The sequence below is a fragment of the Lissotriton vulgaris genome, chromosome 5 (assembly GCF_964263255.1).
Source record: "Lissotriton vulgaris chromosome 5, aLisVul1.2, whole genome shotgun sequence".
Lineage (NCBI taxonomy): Eukaryota > Metazoa > Chordata > Amphibia > Caudata > Salamandridae > Lissotriton > Lissotriton vulgaris.
In genome coordinates, this window is record NC_141693.1 from 112,087,060 (window position 1) to 112,103,725 (window position 16,666).

A 16,666-nucleotide genomic window follows, 5' to 3' on the forward strand; every position below is an offset into this window, starting at 1 on the left:
AAAAAAATTGGTAAATATGTCATTCGATCAGCTGCACTGTCAAGCTAGAACGAAAAAATGAAAATATACCTTACACAGATTTGCCAATATTACGAAAAAAAATGGAATAGGCATGGACTAATATCTGGTATATTTGGTCATTCATAAACATGCTCCTTCCTATGCGGGCCATTTAGAGTAAGTGAGGATAGTGAAACATCTGGTGAAATGTGTGGCAGTGGGTTGGAGTGCATCTGAGTCTATTTTTCATTTAGAGAAGTGAATTTCATTCTGTGCCTATTAGTACCATTACTGATGCTAATATCACACCAATAGTTGCAGAAAAACAGACAGAAGCAATGCTTGGCCATTTCTCTCAAAATATGTGGTAATGTCATCATTAACGGTTTGTCGTCACACCATTCAAGAATCACAGTATAGCAGTAACGCATCTGACATCCTGTAAATGCCTCCCATCGTGCTACAGGTCTCATTTCTGAATTCTCCTAAATGGCGTTGCAGGGCAGCTACTCTGTACATAAACCGTGGGATCTATTCCAACAGCCCTGAACGTGCTTCTACCGAGGACCTAAAAGCATTATTCTAACTCATGGGTACTTGCAAACATTTTTACCAGGGGAGGTAAACAACTATGGCCAAGGCTGCACTGATGCGAGAAAGTGGGGGGTGAGGGGGGGGGGGGGGGGCATTGGGCATAGTGGATAGAAGGATGTAAATGTAAATGTAAATGTACATGTATTTATATAGCGCAAATCGCCCACATCTATGTGCTTGCTTAGGGAACCCGTCCTGGTATTCCCCTGTGAGATACCCCGGCAGGGTATCCACAAGGTGAAAGCCAGGCATCCCGCCGCGAGGGGCCGTTGTGGAGATTAAGCAAGCTATTGCCCAGAGTCGCAGAGTGTGAACCCGTGAGTCGAGTAGGCACCGGAGTGAGAATTATCGAGTCCGTGGAATTATTGAGCCCAACCCCCGTCAGGGCGGGGAATTGAACCCTGGTCCATGGCCGATCTCAGCTTCCGGGTCTGCCGCCTCTAACCCCTGAGCCACACTTCTCCACAAGATGTACAAGATGTGGACTGTGAGCCATGAGGTTATTTTGAGGATTACTCAAAATCGATCCCATGGATTTCCTATACGGTTCATGCTATCCCTTTACCGCACCTGGATTACGCCTTCTCTGCTTGCTGTCGCTACCTTTGGCGAGTCAAGTGTTCAAAGGAAGAGGATTATTGAATTGAAATGAAGTGGAAACTTAGCCCTCACATTGTGGTTATATGCCTTTAGTCTCTTATCTGTAAACATTAGAAGTGCTTAGAGGTCAGCTCAGTTAGGGTAGCAAGTGCTATAAAAAACCTTGACAAAAACGAATTTCGTTGCCCACGCTGCATCACATTTGGCGATGCAGTGTGGGCAACGAAATTCGTTTTTTTACTTTTTCGGTAGTTACCTGTAATGGTCCATATCCCGCATTTTACAACCCCCCACCCTGACCCTCCCCTGCCTGACGTTACCGCCCGGTATAACGCCCGCCACGGGCCGGGTCTGCTATGCACCACCCATGGGGTGCGCCCTTGGTGATAAGAAAAGCAAAGCCGCGCATATTGCTCTACTTTTCAGGGGTTTATTTACTAGGAAATGGCGCAGCGTGGCACGGCGGGTAACTTACCAGCGCCACACTGCGTTGTTTAAAAAACTCAGGTATGCACCGTATTTACAAGAATACGGAGCACCCGTGTCTTCCCTTGCACTGGAGCTAAATAAAGCTGCCAAGAGCCAACACAGGCACCCTTGCAAGGGTAACATTGTTGCAGTGATGATTCCCTGCAATGGTGCAAGGGTGTCTGCGCTGCAGGGATAATTGTTTATGTGCAGGAAGGTGTCGGTTCCTGCACATAAACAATCTTTAAAGGCAATTTGCTTTTCTATGTTGCTGCAGAATGCAGCACGCGTAGAAAGAGCAAAAACAAGGAGCAATAAAAGCGTTTCTCGTCATTGCGCCTATCTAGCGCTTCCTTTTCAAAGGCGTTAGTTTTTGGCTCTGCCTTAGATTTATAGATCCTTGTAAATCTGGGGCAGCCTCAAAAAGCAAAGGGTGTTGCGGCGAAACGCCCACAGCGGTACCCACTGCACGCCCCTTCCAAGCAGATAAAGGGGATGATATTTACAAAGTGGCGTTAAGCCACGCAAAGTGGCATAACGCAGCTTTGTAAATATGGAGCATGGCATTGCGTCACTGAAACGTCGGAGAAAGTGACAATCCGGTGGTGCAATGCCCTTGTAAATAAGTCCCTATATTGGTAAAAAAAAAAAAAGATTTAGCATCGTTTTGTGTCACTTTTGTGTCGCAAACACAGCGTTAAATCTTAGTAAATAGACCCTGGTATTTCTTACTCACTTACATTCTGGTGCACCTGCGCGGCGTTTCAGGCGCGGCCCATGCCGGGCATTATTCTGGGGCGGTGACGTCAGGCAGGGGAGGGTCAGGGTGGGAGGATGTAAAATACGGGATAAGGACCATTAGAGGTAAGTATCGGGGGGAAAAAACGAATTTCGTTGCCCACTCTGCTTCGCCAAATGTGATGCAGAGTGGACAACGAAATTCGTTTTTTTCCCGATACTTACCTCTAATGGTCCTTATCCCGTATTTTACATCCCTCCACCCTGACCCTCCCATGCCTGACGTCACCGCCCCAGTATAACGCCCGGCACGGGCCGTGCCTGCGGCTTTTCAGTGTCTCAGTGAGCTAGCTCAGTGGGTTAAGCACTTTTTACAGGGATGTGTGTGCAGCAGCAGATTCGACTCTCAGTAGGCGCAGCATTTTATCTTTCTTGATTTGATAAAGAACAGCTGACATGGGCGTGCTTCTACTAGCTGTGCGTGGATTCAGTGTGTGTGCAACTGAGGTCATGGGTGGATTGTCAGGCCAGTGGCAGATATGGCCGGCAGAAAAGAACGTGTAATAAAAATAGTTACGATGCTGCGCAGTCTGTGCCTCTCCGCATCATGCCCCGAAGACACTGCCCTGGGCGCTGATTCCACCTGTGATGCATGTGTGCCCTTGGTGCGCACACATTCATACTGGTAAAAGCCATTTGTGTGCGCATGACTGTGTTAGGCATTGGCACCAATTAGGATCAGCCAGCAGCGCCCTCGTTGACCCGTTGGTACCGCCCTGGCACTCTTGGGGTCAGAGGTCGGGATAAAACAGTGGCAATGACAGGAGCAACTCTTTATACCTTCTGTAGTTTCCCCTTCTCCTCGCTGTTACAATATCGGACAGCAGCAAACAGGGGGTTGTTGAGGGAGGAAAGGTGGCAGCGAGCCAAATCTGTTATGCTAGTAGGAAGGGCTTTAAGTGGGATGAAAAAACTGGGGGGGGTCTCTCAAAGGGGCTTGGCCAATGTAATTAAGGGTGTCGCTTAAAAACACGTATGCAAAAAATCTGTGCTTAGCCTAGTTTGCCGCCCGACTTGTATTTGGCTGTTTCTGTCATTGGATCCAGATATAGGATACAAGAAGTAACATTAAACCTACACCAAGTCAGGACTATTGGCTTTGTCAACGGATGTTAGTTGCATAAGAGAAATAAGCAGCAACTATGGCTTGCATATAATATTGAAAAAGTTTCCACTGTGTCCCATTCCATCCTCTTGAATTCTCTTCGGTCCCTGGGAGTGGACGGTCCGGCACTGGTCTGGATTGCCTCATTTTTAAGTGAGCGCACTTTCCAAGTCTTTTCCTCTAAAGCCACATCTGCCACTTGTCCATCGGCGTACGGCGTTCCGCAGGGGTACATACTCAGCCCTTTGTTGTTCAACATCTATGTGAGACCCCTGGCTACCATCGCGGAGGACGCTGGGCTGACTATTTTTTCATATGCCGATGACACCCAAATTGTTTTCTCCCTTTCCAGCAGCGAGTGCAACAGTGTATCGATCTTGAAAACTGGACTGTCACGTATAGCTGAGTGGATGCAGAAGCATCTCCTCAAACTAAACGGTGACAAAACCGAGATTCTCATCGTAGGGAAGAATAAAGATCTGTGGGGCCCTCAACACTGGCCCAGTGACATGGGATCTCTTCCCCAGCCAACCTCTGTGGTTCGCAGCCTCGGTTTTCTTATAGACGACAAACTCTCTATGAGACAGCAGGCCACTAAGGTGGCCGCCATCTGCTTTGCCACCTTGCGATGGCTCCAGAAAATTTTATGGATGCTGCCTCATGCCACCAGGAGAACTGTCGTCCAGGCGTTAGTAACATCTCGCTTGGACTACGGTAATGTTCTCTACCTCGGCGCCGACGCTGCCACCATTAACAAACTTCAGGTTGTTCAAAATTCGTCGGCCCAACTTCTTTGTAACATCCCGAGGAGACAATCCGCATCACAGGCCCTTCGCGATCTACACTGGCTGAAGATCCGCAGTCGTATTAAATTTAAAGCCCTGTGTTACCTCTTTAAAATCAAGCAGGGTTCGGCCCCAAAATACTTACCGAGTCTGGTCCAATCCTATAAGCCTAGTCGCACACTAAGATCCTCTCACAACTGCGATTTTGTGGTCCCAAGATTCAAGCTTGTAAGGATGGGGGGCCGGGCCTTTTCCCATCTTGGCCCCAAATACTGGAACACGCTACCCATTACCTTAAAATCAGAAACCAACATTCTCTGCTTTAGGAAAAAATTGAAAACCATACTTTTCCAATGATCTGCCTGCCGCTTTAGCTGATTCATGATGCTGTTGAGAGGTTTGTTTTTCTTCTTCAGTGTATCCCTTGCGCCGGGAAACCCACTGCGGGTAGCTGTTGCGCATTATAAATTTAAATATAAATAAATAAAAATAAATAAAGCCCTGGTGACACCACGACAATGTTGCTGCTCCTGAGTTTCAAAAAGAGAAGGGAATCCAGAGAGACAATGACTCTGCTGTTCTCTCTGTCTTTTTTTCTGCATTCCTCCCTCTTTTATTACTGTGTTGTGTTATTTTACTGTAAGTCTCCTCATTTAAAGCGCCGGGACACTCTTTTTGAGTAGCCGTGCGCTATACAAAAATAAATATAACATAACATAACATAACTCTTTAAAGGGTTTCACTTCCTCTACAACGCTTACCTAGCATGACGTCATGCCGTAACTTCTCCCCTAGCAATGGTCTGAGAAAAACGGACCGCCTGTACCAGGGCACAAAACAGAGTCCGATAGAGACCCGTTTCGCGGCCCCCTGTAAAAAACTGCTGGTGCTCAGTCCCAGTGACACCCGGCCCACTTAAAGCCCTGCTAGTGGGGATCAAAGAAGTAGAACGTCGTCCCTCCACCACCCCCACCCCCCTCCACCCCACTGCCCATTCCCACATATCCTGCCCAATCGACGTCCAAAGAGTTTAGTAAAATCATTTATTTAACGACCAAGATACAATTACATTTATTGCATACTTAGAATAATGGTCAATTTTTGTATTAGCATTTTGAGGAGACACCCCTTCGCCAACATTTAATGCAAAGTATCTGACACATCAACAAGTCAGCAAAAAACAAACCACTGACGCCCTGTTCAGCGCCGTGCATTTCTAAAGTGTAAAACTTGCCTTAAAGTACGCAAACAAGACTGTTGCTAAGCGTTACTTGACAATTCACAAACACAGAGCACTCACCTGTCATTAACAAAGAGCACAAGCTCGCCTGTCATTTACAAAGAGCACAAGCTCACCTGTCATTTATAAAGAGCACAAGCTCGCCTGTCATTTACAAAGAGCACAAGCTCACCTGTCATTAACAAAGAGCACAAGCTCGCCTGTCATTTACAAAAAGCACAAGCTCACCTGTCATTTATAAAGAGCACAAGCTCGCCTGTCATTTACAAAGAGCACAAGCTCACCTGTCATTAACAAAGAGCACAAGCTTGCCTCTCATTTACAAAGAGCACAAGCTGACCTGTCATTTATAAAGAGCACAAGCTCACCTGTCATTTACAAAGAGCACAAACTCACCTGTCATTTACAAAGAGCACAAGCTCGCCTGTCATTTACAAAGAGCACAAGCTCGCCTGTCATTTACAAAGAGCACAAGCTCGCCTGTCATTTACAAAGAGCACAAGCTCACTTGTCATTTACAAAGAGCACAAACTCACCTGTCATTTACAAAGAGCACAAGCTCGCCTGTCATTTACAAAGAGCACAAGCTCACCTGTCATTTACAAAGAGCACAATCTCACCTGTCATTAACAAAGAGCACAAGCTGACCTGTCATTTACAAAGAGCACAAACTCGCCTGTCATTTACAAAGTGCACAAGATCGCCTGTCATTTACAAAGAGCACAAGCTCGCCTGTCATTTACAAAGAGCACAAGCTCGCCTGTCATTAACAAAGAGCACAAGCTGACCTGTCATTTACAAAGAGCACAAACTCGCCTGTCATTTACAAAGTGCACAAGCTCGCCTGTCATTTACAAAGAGCACAAGCTCACCTGTCATTTACAAAGAGCACAATCTCACCTGTCATTAACAAAGAGCACAAGCTGACCTGTCATCTACAAAGAGCTCACCTGGCATTAACAAAGAGCACAAGCTGACCTGTCATTTACAAAGAGCCCAAACTCGCCTGTCATTTACAAAGTGCACAAGCTCGCCTGTCATTTACAAAGAGCACAAGCTCGCCTGTCATTTACAAAGAGCACAAGCTCGCCTGTCATTTACAAAGAGCACAAACTCACCTGTCATTTACAAAGAGCACAAGCTCGCCTGTCATTTACAAAGAGCACAAGCTCACCTGTCATTTACAAATAGCACAATCTCACCTGTCATTAACAAAGAGCACAAGCTGACCTGTCATTTACAAAGAGCACAAGCTCACCTGTCATTTACAAAGAGCACAATCTCACCTGTCATTAACAAAGAGCACACGCTGACCTGTCATTTACAAAGAGCACAAGCTCGCCTGTCATTTACAAAGAGCACAAACTCGCCTGTCATTTACAAAGAGCACAAACTCTCCTGTCATTTGCAAAGAGCACAAGCTCGCCTGTCATTTGCAAAGAGCACAAGCTCGCCTGTCATTTGCAAAGAGCACAAGCTCGCCTGTCATTTACAAAGAACTCACCTGCCAGTTCGCTTCTGTCCAGTTCCAACTTCCTCCTGACCCTCAGGGCCTGTGCCCGGCGGCGGCCCTCTGCGTCCACCCTGCTCTCCACCTTCTGGAACTGAGGCAAACAAGAGACATTTAGCGCGGGCCTCAGACCTCGGACATAGCCTGGCCAGGCTGCCCTGCTCCAGTGAAGCACGCTCCAGATTGGTCAGCAGCCCATGCGTGAACAGCAACTTGCGTGCCAGGACCTGCAGGGCTGGCTCGACTCAATCCTAGCTGACACTGAGCATGACAAGGCCCACAAATAGAGGTGGGTGGGCCACAAAAGAACAGTCGAGCGGAGCCAGAGCCGAGTCAAGGGTCTGCCTCGGCTCTTACAGCCCGCGCACGAGCTGGAAGTGGTCCCCCGCTATACGGCGGAGGAGGGCACTGGACATCGAATGCTGTCTTATGTAAAGCGCTTTGATAACCTAATAGGTTCAAGATCCTGAAATGTGCAACGTAACTGATTCTATGTAAACTACTGTGATAACATGTAACGGAACTGGTGCTATGTAAAGCGCTCTGATAACCTAATCGGTTCAAGTTCGCGCTATAGAAAACTCTAAAAATAAAATAAATAAATAAATAAATAAATAAATAAATAAATAAACATAAATCATACAAAAAGCCGGCATCACGTGAAATATAATAAACTTCATAAAAGTCAATTTCTTTAAGGTGTGGGAGCTTTGATATTGAAATGTCCCATTATAGATTTGAGATGTACCTAATACAATGTATAGTTTATGAACATAGAACCATTCCTGCCCGCCCTGGCCACAGCGCCATTAGGGAATTAAGAGGCAAGACGATTGTCATATGAACCATCCATGCGGCCCAGGTTTTTTTTCTTCTAGAGAAACAATGTAGTCTATTAAATCAAACACAACAGGTTTCTGTGCAGCTGGTACACTGACCTCGCCTATTTAAAGATGCTTTGATGTGCGATGATGAAGAAGGATCAGAGAAATAAAATATTTGCCTAAGATCACACAGTTTTGTTCACAATTAATCCAACTTTTCTGGTTTAACTCCGCACAACTCATCCACTAAATGGGCATCTATTTGTCTATTTGTTAAATGCTAGTCATTTGTGATTACGTCTGTGCATGAGAGAAGAGATAATGTGAAAGGCAGAAGCTGAATGAAAGCTCGGCTCGGTATGGGCTCTTGGTTCCAAAGGGACCTCTAGCTAAGCCAGAGCCAGGCTTCAGGCTCGAGTCTGGAATGAACTTTCAGTGGCTCGCCCAACTCTGTTGAAGATTATTGTGTCATGGAAATCCCAGCTCCTGCAGGTTGGCTCAGAGAGGGATCTGAACAAGCATGGGTGGGCCAAGAAGATGCATGGATGAGTAGGCATACATGAACAAAGGGTTTTGAGGAGAGTTACTGTTTCAGATACCAGCAGCATTGGCACAATTTTGACATTTCTCAAAAGGTAAAATGTACATATTTTAGTAATCGGTCTAATTGATTGGCCCTGTCAAGTGCCCACTTTGAGCAAGGAGTTGGGGTGCTGGGACACAGAATCAGTGCAAGCCATGCCCACTACCAAACGGGCACTGCCACAGGTCGAGCATAGCAGCTTCCAGCTGCACGGTACACTCTGCACAGCCCTGCCCATAGATTACCATGTGCATGGGTGTTTTGGCAACAGGGTGTGGCTAAAGTACATACATTTAACTCCTTCACTGCGGCGGCTATTCTGCCGCAGTGCGATGGGGGCGGGCGGGAATACGGCGGGCGCATGATGGTGACGGAACCGCTCTGTCACCAGCATCGGTTGCGCTGTGCTTATGACGGAGCGATTCCGTCATGGCCTCACCCGATCAATAGAACGCTCAGCGCAGGCGCGGAATTCGCACCGCGCAGGAGCGTCGGGCAGGCCATGACGGAACCGCTCCGTCATCAGCACAGCGCCACCGCAGCTGATGACGGAGCGGTTCCGTCATCAGCAGGGGAGGGGTTAAAATTCAGAGGTGCTGTGATACCATAGCTATCATTAAAGGGTGAAAATACATCATACATAGCTTTAGGATTAAAATTATTCTTTCATCAAAGGTTTCAAACTGGATTGGACAGGACTGTGGATGTTATACTATCCTTTTCAGCAGTCAAAGTGCATTAAAAAAAGCAAAGGAACTGCGATGCTGTGCACAGTGGGGGCGGGGTCAAAGGCGTGTCTAAATAAAATATTCTGTAGCTTTTTCTGGTCTTTCATCTTCAGGTATGTACATATAAAATAACAAACGGTTTAAATGTAAAATAAATACAAGTTAAGTTTATCGGTGGGAAATGCACCATCGTACTTTATGAAACCTCTATTAGTTGATGCACTTCAGAGGTCTGTGTTTGTAAACAGACAGCCACTGATTTAAATCCTGACTGGAGCAGAGGAGAATAGTTATGAAACACAGCCCCCCCCCCCCCTTCAGAGCGGAGGCCTATTTTACGGCCCTTTAAAAAGCACACAGATTACAGCTTAGCTAGTATCCGCTTTTCAATATACATCAAAAAGAATGAGGGCCTGGTGCTGAGTTTGGCGGTCCGATAGACTGCCAAACCATATTGCGAGTTGGGCGGTCAAACCGCCATGGAACCGCTGTTACCACCAGGGATCTGGTATCCCTTAACAGCGGTGTTAGGGCCGCAATATGCTGGTGGTCCCACTGCAGCAGCGCCAAGCATATTTCGAGTTTCCTCACTGCCACAGTTTTCATGGCGGTGAGCCCGCCATGAAAACTGTGGTAGTGAGGAAACAAAGGGGGCTTTACAGGTCCCCATGTTGCCGCAGGGCCATGGGGTGCGTGCCAGGGGGCACATGGTTCGCCCCTCTGTGTCCATGCACCCCAGTTCCTCCATGGTATAGACTGCACCAGTCCATGCCGTGCAGCACCAGGCTTTGGTGCTCTCATTGAGGTGCCTTTCTAAGGCTCACCACCTGGGACCGCCAAAGCACCGCCTGCTAGACCAGGAGAAAGCTACAGGCAGTCTACGGTCAAGTTTGGCGGTGTGGGAGTGGGGCACTGGCGTGGTGTCCCGCTGCCACACTGCCAAACTCGTTATCAGAACCTTGATCTGTCTCATCAGGAAGCGTCAACTGATTCCTTTAATTAAAGCCAAAACCAGCTTCAGAGCACCCTGTACACTTGAAGATAGACCCATTGTGCACATTTACATTTCTTTCAGGTAAGCAGGCACCCTGGTAAGAAGGTCTGTTAACCTGTCTGTTCGCCTTCGGTTTCACAGCTCAGGTGACTCCCTGCCTTACACTTCAGATGAAGCATTTCAGCTCTCGGAATTAACAGTCCTGGGACAGTTGTCTTTTAACAGAAAGCAGGGGAACTGCTTTCCTTTTTAGGTCTCGCCCTGGCGATTAAAGCGCGAAGCGCTGTCTCGCCGCGAGACCTATAGTCAGCGGCTCTGCTTCCCAGGAGACGGGCAAGCGCAGCATGCCGGAATCGGATCAGGTTGCACGCGTGAACACGCGCTCCGATTCCGGCATGCTGTTCACAGGCACAATGGATCAAGACGCGTGCACGCATACACACACACACACACACACAGACACACGTGCACACACACAGACAGACACAAGCACACACAGACACACGTGCGCAGACACACTCGTACACACAGACACACACGCACACACACACACACACACAGCCACACGCGCATAGACACACATCTCCCCCCACCCACTCACCGGGCTCTTTCCGCGTGTCCCTCTCTCCCTCGGCAGCGGGTCAATCTCGGCAGCAGGCGGGGCTCTCCACAAGCACGGGAGCCCCGCTAGCTCACACGCTGACTTCCGGCTGGCTTCACGGGCACAGGAGCACGGGGTAAGCTCCCGTCTGCTTCCTGTCTTTTTGTGGCCTCGCGCTCGTCCCAACACAGGTTGCCTGGCTTCCTGTCCAAGCCGGGCTGCGGCAGTAAATTTCTTAATTTGTGACTTGTTTTATTTACTGTGAACAACTGAGTCTGTAGCCCAAAACATGAATCACAGTGTTTACCTCAGAGGAATACATAATTGAAAATGCACGTGTTATCAGTGACAGATCGGGTACAACAGTTTGGTAAATTCCCCAAAGCCTTCAAACAGAGCTGTGTTTGGTCACATAATCGTCATACGTGTTTATTAAGCTCTATTAGGTAGTGCCACACTGACAGATAGTATCAACAGTTTATCGTCTTTTAAGTCCAATTTCATTCAGTTGGTGCAGCCTTTAAGTTCCAGAAATGTAATTAAATAATGATTCTGTCACTGTGAAAACTGGCCACGTGTTTCTTTTTATACTGTAATAAAATTGAAAGCATGTACAGTATGCTGCTTGTTTGCTGTAGGAAAGCCCTTTCGTTTCTCTCGAGGCCTGGCTTTGGTTTGTGCACTTCATATTTATGGCTTTGCATTCCATGTTTGTGAGCGCTGCTTTGGTAACTGGGTGGAGAAATAAAAGATTTGATGAAGAAAATAAAATACTGCCTGCAGTTGAAATGGCACCATTCTCCAGTTTCATTTTTTGACGAAAAAGGGTTCTTTATTTGGGCAATTTTTAACATTAAACAACGTAGACATTTTTCTTTTTGGATCAAATAACTATTTTGAAGTGCTTGTTGGGTTATATTTGGCTTCCTATTACATTTATGTGGACCATTCAAATTATTTAGATGGGGAAATTATATAGGTGGAACAAGACAGAAAGCTCAAATTTTTGGATTAAAAGCCAGGGTTAGAAATTCTCTAAATAACGACTATTTGAAAACTAGACTTCTCTATTTGTAATGATTTTTTGTAACATAGTGATGCGCCCTATCTCTGAGCCATTCATGATTCTAATCGTAAGAAAAACACGGCAACAGATTAAGGTGCCAGGCAGCACGTCTAATAGAGCATGCCGCCGTTGTACTTGTAAAAGCAACGTACCATGCCTTATTTTATTTGAGCATTGCAAAAGCTTGCATTAGTTATTGGAAAACAGAATAGAACATCTACTGAAAATACGTGTTATAGAACATCTATTATAATTGTATGTGGTAAGGAGAAATTACAGCTGCAAACAGTGTTTTTAACATTTTTTAAATTAGGAAAGTGCTTTCGAATTTAGCTTGTGCTATCACTTTAAGCACGCATGGAATAGGATTTGCAGGAAGTTCGAGGAAGCAAAAGATATCAGGGCGCTCGGAGCACCCAGGGTGAGTGAAAGAGGTTCAGCGAGAACGTAAAGTTTACTCAGTGAGTATTTCTAGAGATCGCCACTCACTCGACATATGGAAGAAACACATTACGGCCACCTTGAACGCAGAAATGGATCTGCTGGGCTTTTTCTCCTGGCTCTTGCTTGTTGTGTTGTCTGTTGCAGCCCTCACCTTCCTGCTGTACTGCTGTTATGTGAAATACATCCACATGAAGTTCGACCACATCCCAGGACCTCCGAGGGACAGGTAAGGCCTTTGATAGCTTAACTCAAAGACCGAGAAGGATAGGAGAGGGTCATATGCGTTAGGTGACAACCCAGGATTGTTTCTTAACATCACTGTCCGCAGAGACTAATAGGCACATGTATGGTACTGAACTGTAGATTAATTGCATTCATATAGTACTTACAACATCCTTCCCATGCTTTAAATGTGATGGGTGAAACTGTAAGGCTTTCAATACAAAATGCTTTTGGCTACTAAATATAAAACTGCAAAAAAAACAAGCATCTGCAATGCAATAGGTCTCGCTTTTGTGACAGTTTAAGCTATTAGCATTGCAAATGACAATGCCTTTTATTTATGTTTTAAACACAAAAACATAAATAAAAGCCATTGTCATTTACAATGCCAATAGCTCAAACTCACGTAAAAGCGAGACCTATTGCATTGTAAATGCTTGTTATTAAAAAAGTAAGAGCATATCATGCCCTTTCGATAGCCCCCACTTCGACCACTTATCCTTGTGTCTGGATTCTCAAAAATGATAAGGCTGGAAAATACAGCAGCGCACTGCTACGTGCAGCTGTAACAAGGGGTGTAGTTTGAAATACCCTTTTCCTAATCTAAAAAAAGTAATTTATAAAATGGATAACAGTTAATATTTTCTGATATTATGGTGATATTTACAAAACACTTGTGGTTGATTATCATGGCATGATAACCGTATATTGCATTTAAAAATAGGGTGCAGGCGTTTGAGGTAAAAACTTGACCCATGTAGTTTCTGCAGCTGCAACTCAAATGTATTGCAATGTACATGTACAAGAAAAATAGAATTGTGAGATAAAAAAAACACTTAACTACGCTACCACTGGATTGAGCACCAAAGACGACTTCCAGAAAGCCCTGACGGCCTGGGTAGAAGCCGGGGCCCCCCTCCCCACGACAGAAAGAAATGGTGGAGAGGAGGAGTCGCCGACCGAAACTGACGGCCCGAGGGAAGAGGGATCTAACGCCCTACCACAGAATGCCAGCACGGAGAGAGGTCTGTCGATAGAAGAAATGGCAGACCGGGAGCGCAACCGAAACCACGAGCTAGAACTGGCCCGACTTAAAATTAAAGGAGAAATAAAGCTGGCGGAGAAGAAACTAGCCGTAGAGCAATTACGGCTGCAAGGAGAATTGGAAGAGAAGAAGCTCCAGCGGGAGCACGAAGGGAAGAAACTCCAACTCGAACACGAGCGCAGCTTGAAAGAACTTGAAATTAAAGCCCGGAACGAGGAAACCCGACCCCTGGGGAACAGAGACCCTGGTCCCCCGGTCGAACTAAAAGTACACATTCCCAAGGACGTCGTGAAAGAATATTATAAAAATGACAACATACAGCAGTGGTTCAAAGCGTACGAGGTTGCCATGACCGCCCACCGAGTACCTGAGAAGGATTGGGGGGCCGGATTATGGGGCCGCTTCCTCAGTAAGGGAAGAGACACCCTGCTGGATCTGCCCTCCGCCGTCATGAACTCCTACACCCATATGAAGGACGGACTCATGGCTCGATATGGGCTCACTCCGGAGATGTACCGACAGAGATTTAGAGACTGCAAAAAGATCCCCGGCACCACATGGGTAGAATATGTGAATTTCTACAGCCGGGCCTTGGAAGGGTGGATCAAGGGCAGCAAGGTGACCACCTTCGAAGGACTTGTAGACCTCATCGCCTACGAGCATCTATCCAACAATTGCTTTGTGGAACTGAGAAGGCACCTTCTGGATAGCAAGTTGGCCGACCCCCGGAAGTTGGCTGTCGAGGCTGATCGATGGGTGAACACCAGAGTCCCACGAGGTCCCGTGGGAGACTATAACCGAAACGAGCAAGGATCTCCACGTCAGAGGGGCGCGGGGAATCAGAGTAGACAGAGGAGTTCCCAGGTGGGGCCTCCCCGCAGCCCCCCTAGAAACCAGCCAGGGACCCCCCCCCCGCCAGACGCGCAAGGGCCGGATGCCCTCCCATTAGACCAGGACCCAGAATAAGCACAGCCTGCTACAGATGTAATCAAAAAGGGCACTATGCCAATGACCCCAGCTGCCCCCTGCTCATGAAAACCCCTGCTGCAAGTCCCCCTGCGCGCCACCTCGCCAACGTAGCCCTAGAAGAAGAAGAGATAGAGGACCCCGAGGGGTGGGAACCAGCAGCCATGACCTTAGTTTCCTTGGGGGATAGAGAAATGGTCCCCGGAACCTTCCTGCCCGATAACACAGAGAAATACCGGCAGCAGGTGACGGTCAACGGGCACCGCATAGGAGCGCTCCGAGATACCGGGGCCAGTATCACTGCTGTGAAGGAGCACCTAGTCACTCCGGACCAGATAGTACCCCATGCCTCCTGCAGAGTGATCTCCGCTGACAACTCCATCCGCACCTGTAGAATAGCTTAGGTCCCATTTGAGTGGGAGGGCGTCTCCGGAGAGTTGCGAGTAGCAGTCTGCACCGACATGCCCGTGGACTGTCTCCTCGGTAATGATCTAGAGCGCTCCCCCTGGAAGCAAGTAGAGCACAAGACTCACCTCGAGATGGTGGGCCTACCCGAGTGGGCCTGCATAACCACCCGCTCCATGACGGCCCGGGCGTCCGCCCCCGAGGAGGTGGTACCCGAAAACCCTCGCTCCGTCTCCGCCGAGCTGGAGGGCAGCGGGCAGACAGAAGGCCTTGACCTCTTTCCCGGCGAAAGCAGCGACCCCGACCCAGGTCCCCTGGACCACGCTGGTGAGCCAGCCCCGAGCACGGACGATCTCCCCGAGTTGGCCCAGTGGCGCCAGGAGGGGAGACCCTCCCGAGAGGAGTTCTGCCCGGAGCAGACTTCATGTCCCTCTCTAGTGGGGCCGCGGCAGCAGGCCGCGGCCCAGGCCGCTGGTGACCAGTCCGGCTCCCACCACGTCTATTGGGAAAATGGCCTGTTATATAGTGAGCAAAAGTCCGCCGAACTAGTGTCAGCCCGAGTGCTGGTGGTACCCCTACGTTTCCGCGGCTTTCTACTGAACCTGGCCCACGATGTGCCCTTGGCGGGACACTTGGGTCAAGACAAAACGTACCACCTTTTGGTGACCCGTTTCTACTGGCCTCACATGCGCGCTGATGTGGAGGCCCACTGCAGATCCTGTCCCACGTGTCAGGCCAGCGGAAAGAGCGGAGGAAGGTGCAAGGCCCCCCTCCAACCCTTCCCCGTGGTCAGTACCCCCTTTGAGCGGGTGGGAATCGATATCGTGGGGCCTCTTGATCCCGGAACATCCTGAGGACACCGGTTCATTCTGGTCCTGGTGGACCACGCCACCCGATATCCCGAGGCCATCCCCCTCCGAACGGTGACGGCCCCCGTAGTGGGGCGGGTCCTCATGGGGATCTTCTCCAGGGTGGGATTCCTGCGAGAAGTAGTGAGCGACAGGGGAACAAACTTCATCTCGAGGTATATGAAGTCTCTCTGGCAACAGTGCGGGGTGACGTACAAGTTCACCACCCCATACCACCCCCAAGGTAACGGCCTGGTCGAGCGGTTCAACCACACCCTCAAGGGGATGATCATGGGTCTCGAGGAATCTCTGAGGCGCAAGTGGGACGTCCTCCTCCCCTGCCTCCTGTACGCGTACCGCGAAGTCCCTCAGAAGTCCCTGGGGTTAAGCCCCTTTGAGCTGCTCTATGGGCACCCCGTCCGAGGACCTCTCAGCCTGGTCAAGGAAGGGTGGGAGACGACGTCCTTGGAGCCCCCCCCCCCCCAGATGTGTTTCGATACATTCTGGCTCTTCGAAACCAGATTCGGAAGTTCCGAGAGCTGCCTGAGGCAAACCTCGAGGCCAGCCAAGAAGAGATGAAAAGGTGGTATGACCAGAATGCCACTCTGGTCGAGTTTCAGCCCGTACAGCAGGTCTGGGTGATGGCCCCTGTGGAACCCTGTGCCCTGCAGAACAAGTGGACAGGTCCCTTCAAAGTGGTGGAACGAAAGAGCCAGGTTACCTACCTCATCGATGTACAGTCCCCGAGGAACCCCTTGCGAGTTCTTCATGTGAACCGCCTAAAACCCCATTTCGTGCAGTCCGAGTTGAGTTTACTCCTCGCCACCGATGACGGAGCAG

General features: G+C 48.4%; 1 protein-coding gene across 1 annotated transcript in view; it reads right to left on the minus strand.

Annotated features, from left to right (window-relative positions):
• CCDC187 (coiled-coil domain containing 187) overlaps nucleotides 1-16,666 on the minus strand; it is a 296,756-nt gene that overhangs the window by 256,111 nt on the left and 23,979 nt on the right. The window contains exon 3 of the mRNA XM_086919347.1: nucleotides 7,095-7,194. Within this exon, the coding sequence (XP_086775473.1) occupies nucleotides 7,095-7,194 (100 nt within the window). The remainder of the gene's footprint in view (nucleotides 1-7,094; nucleotides 7,195-16,666) is intronic.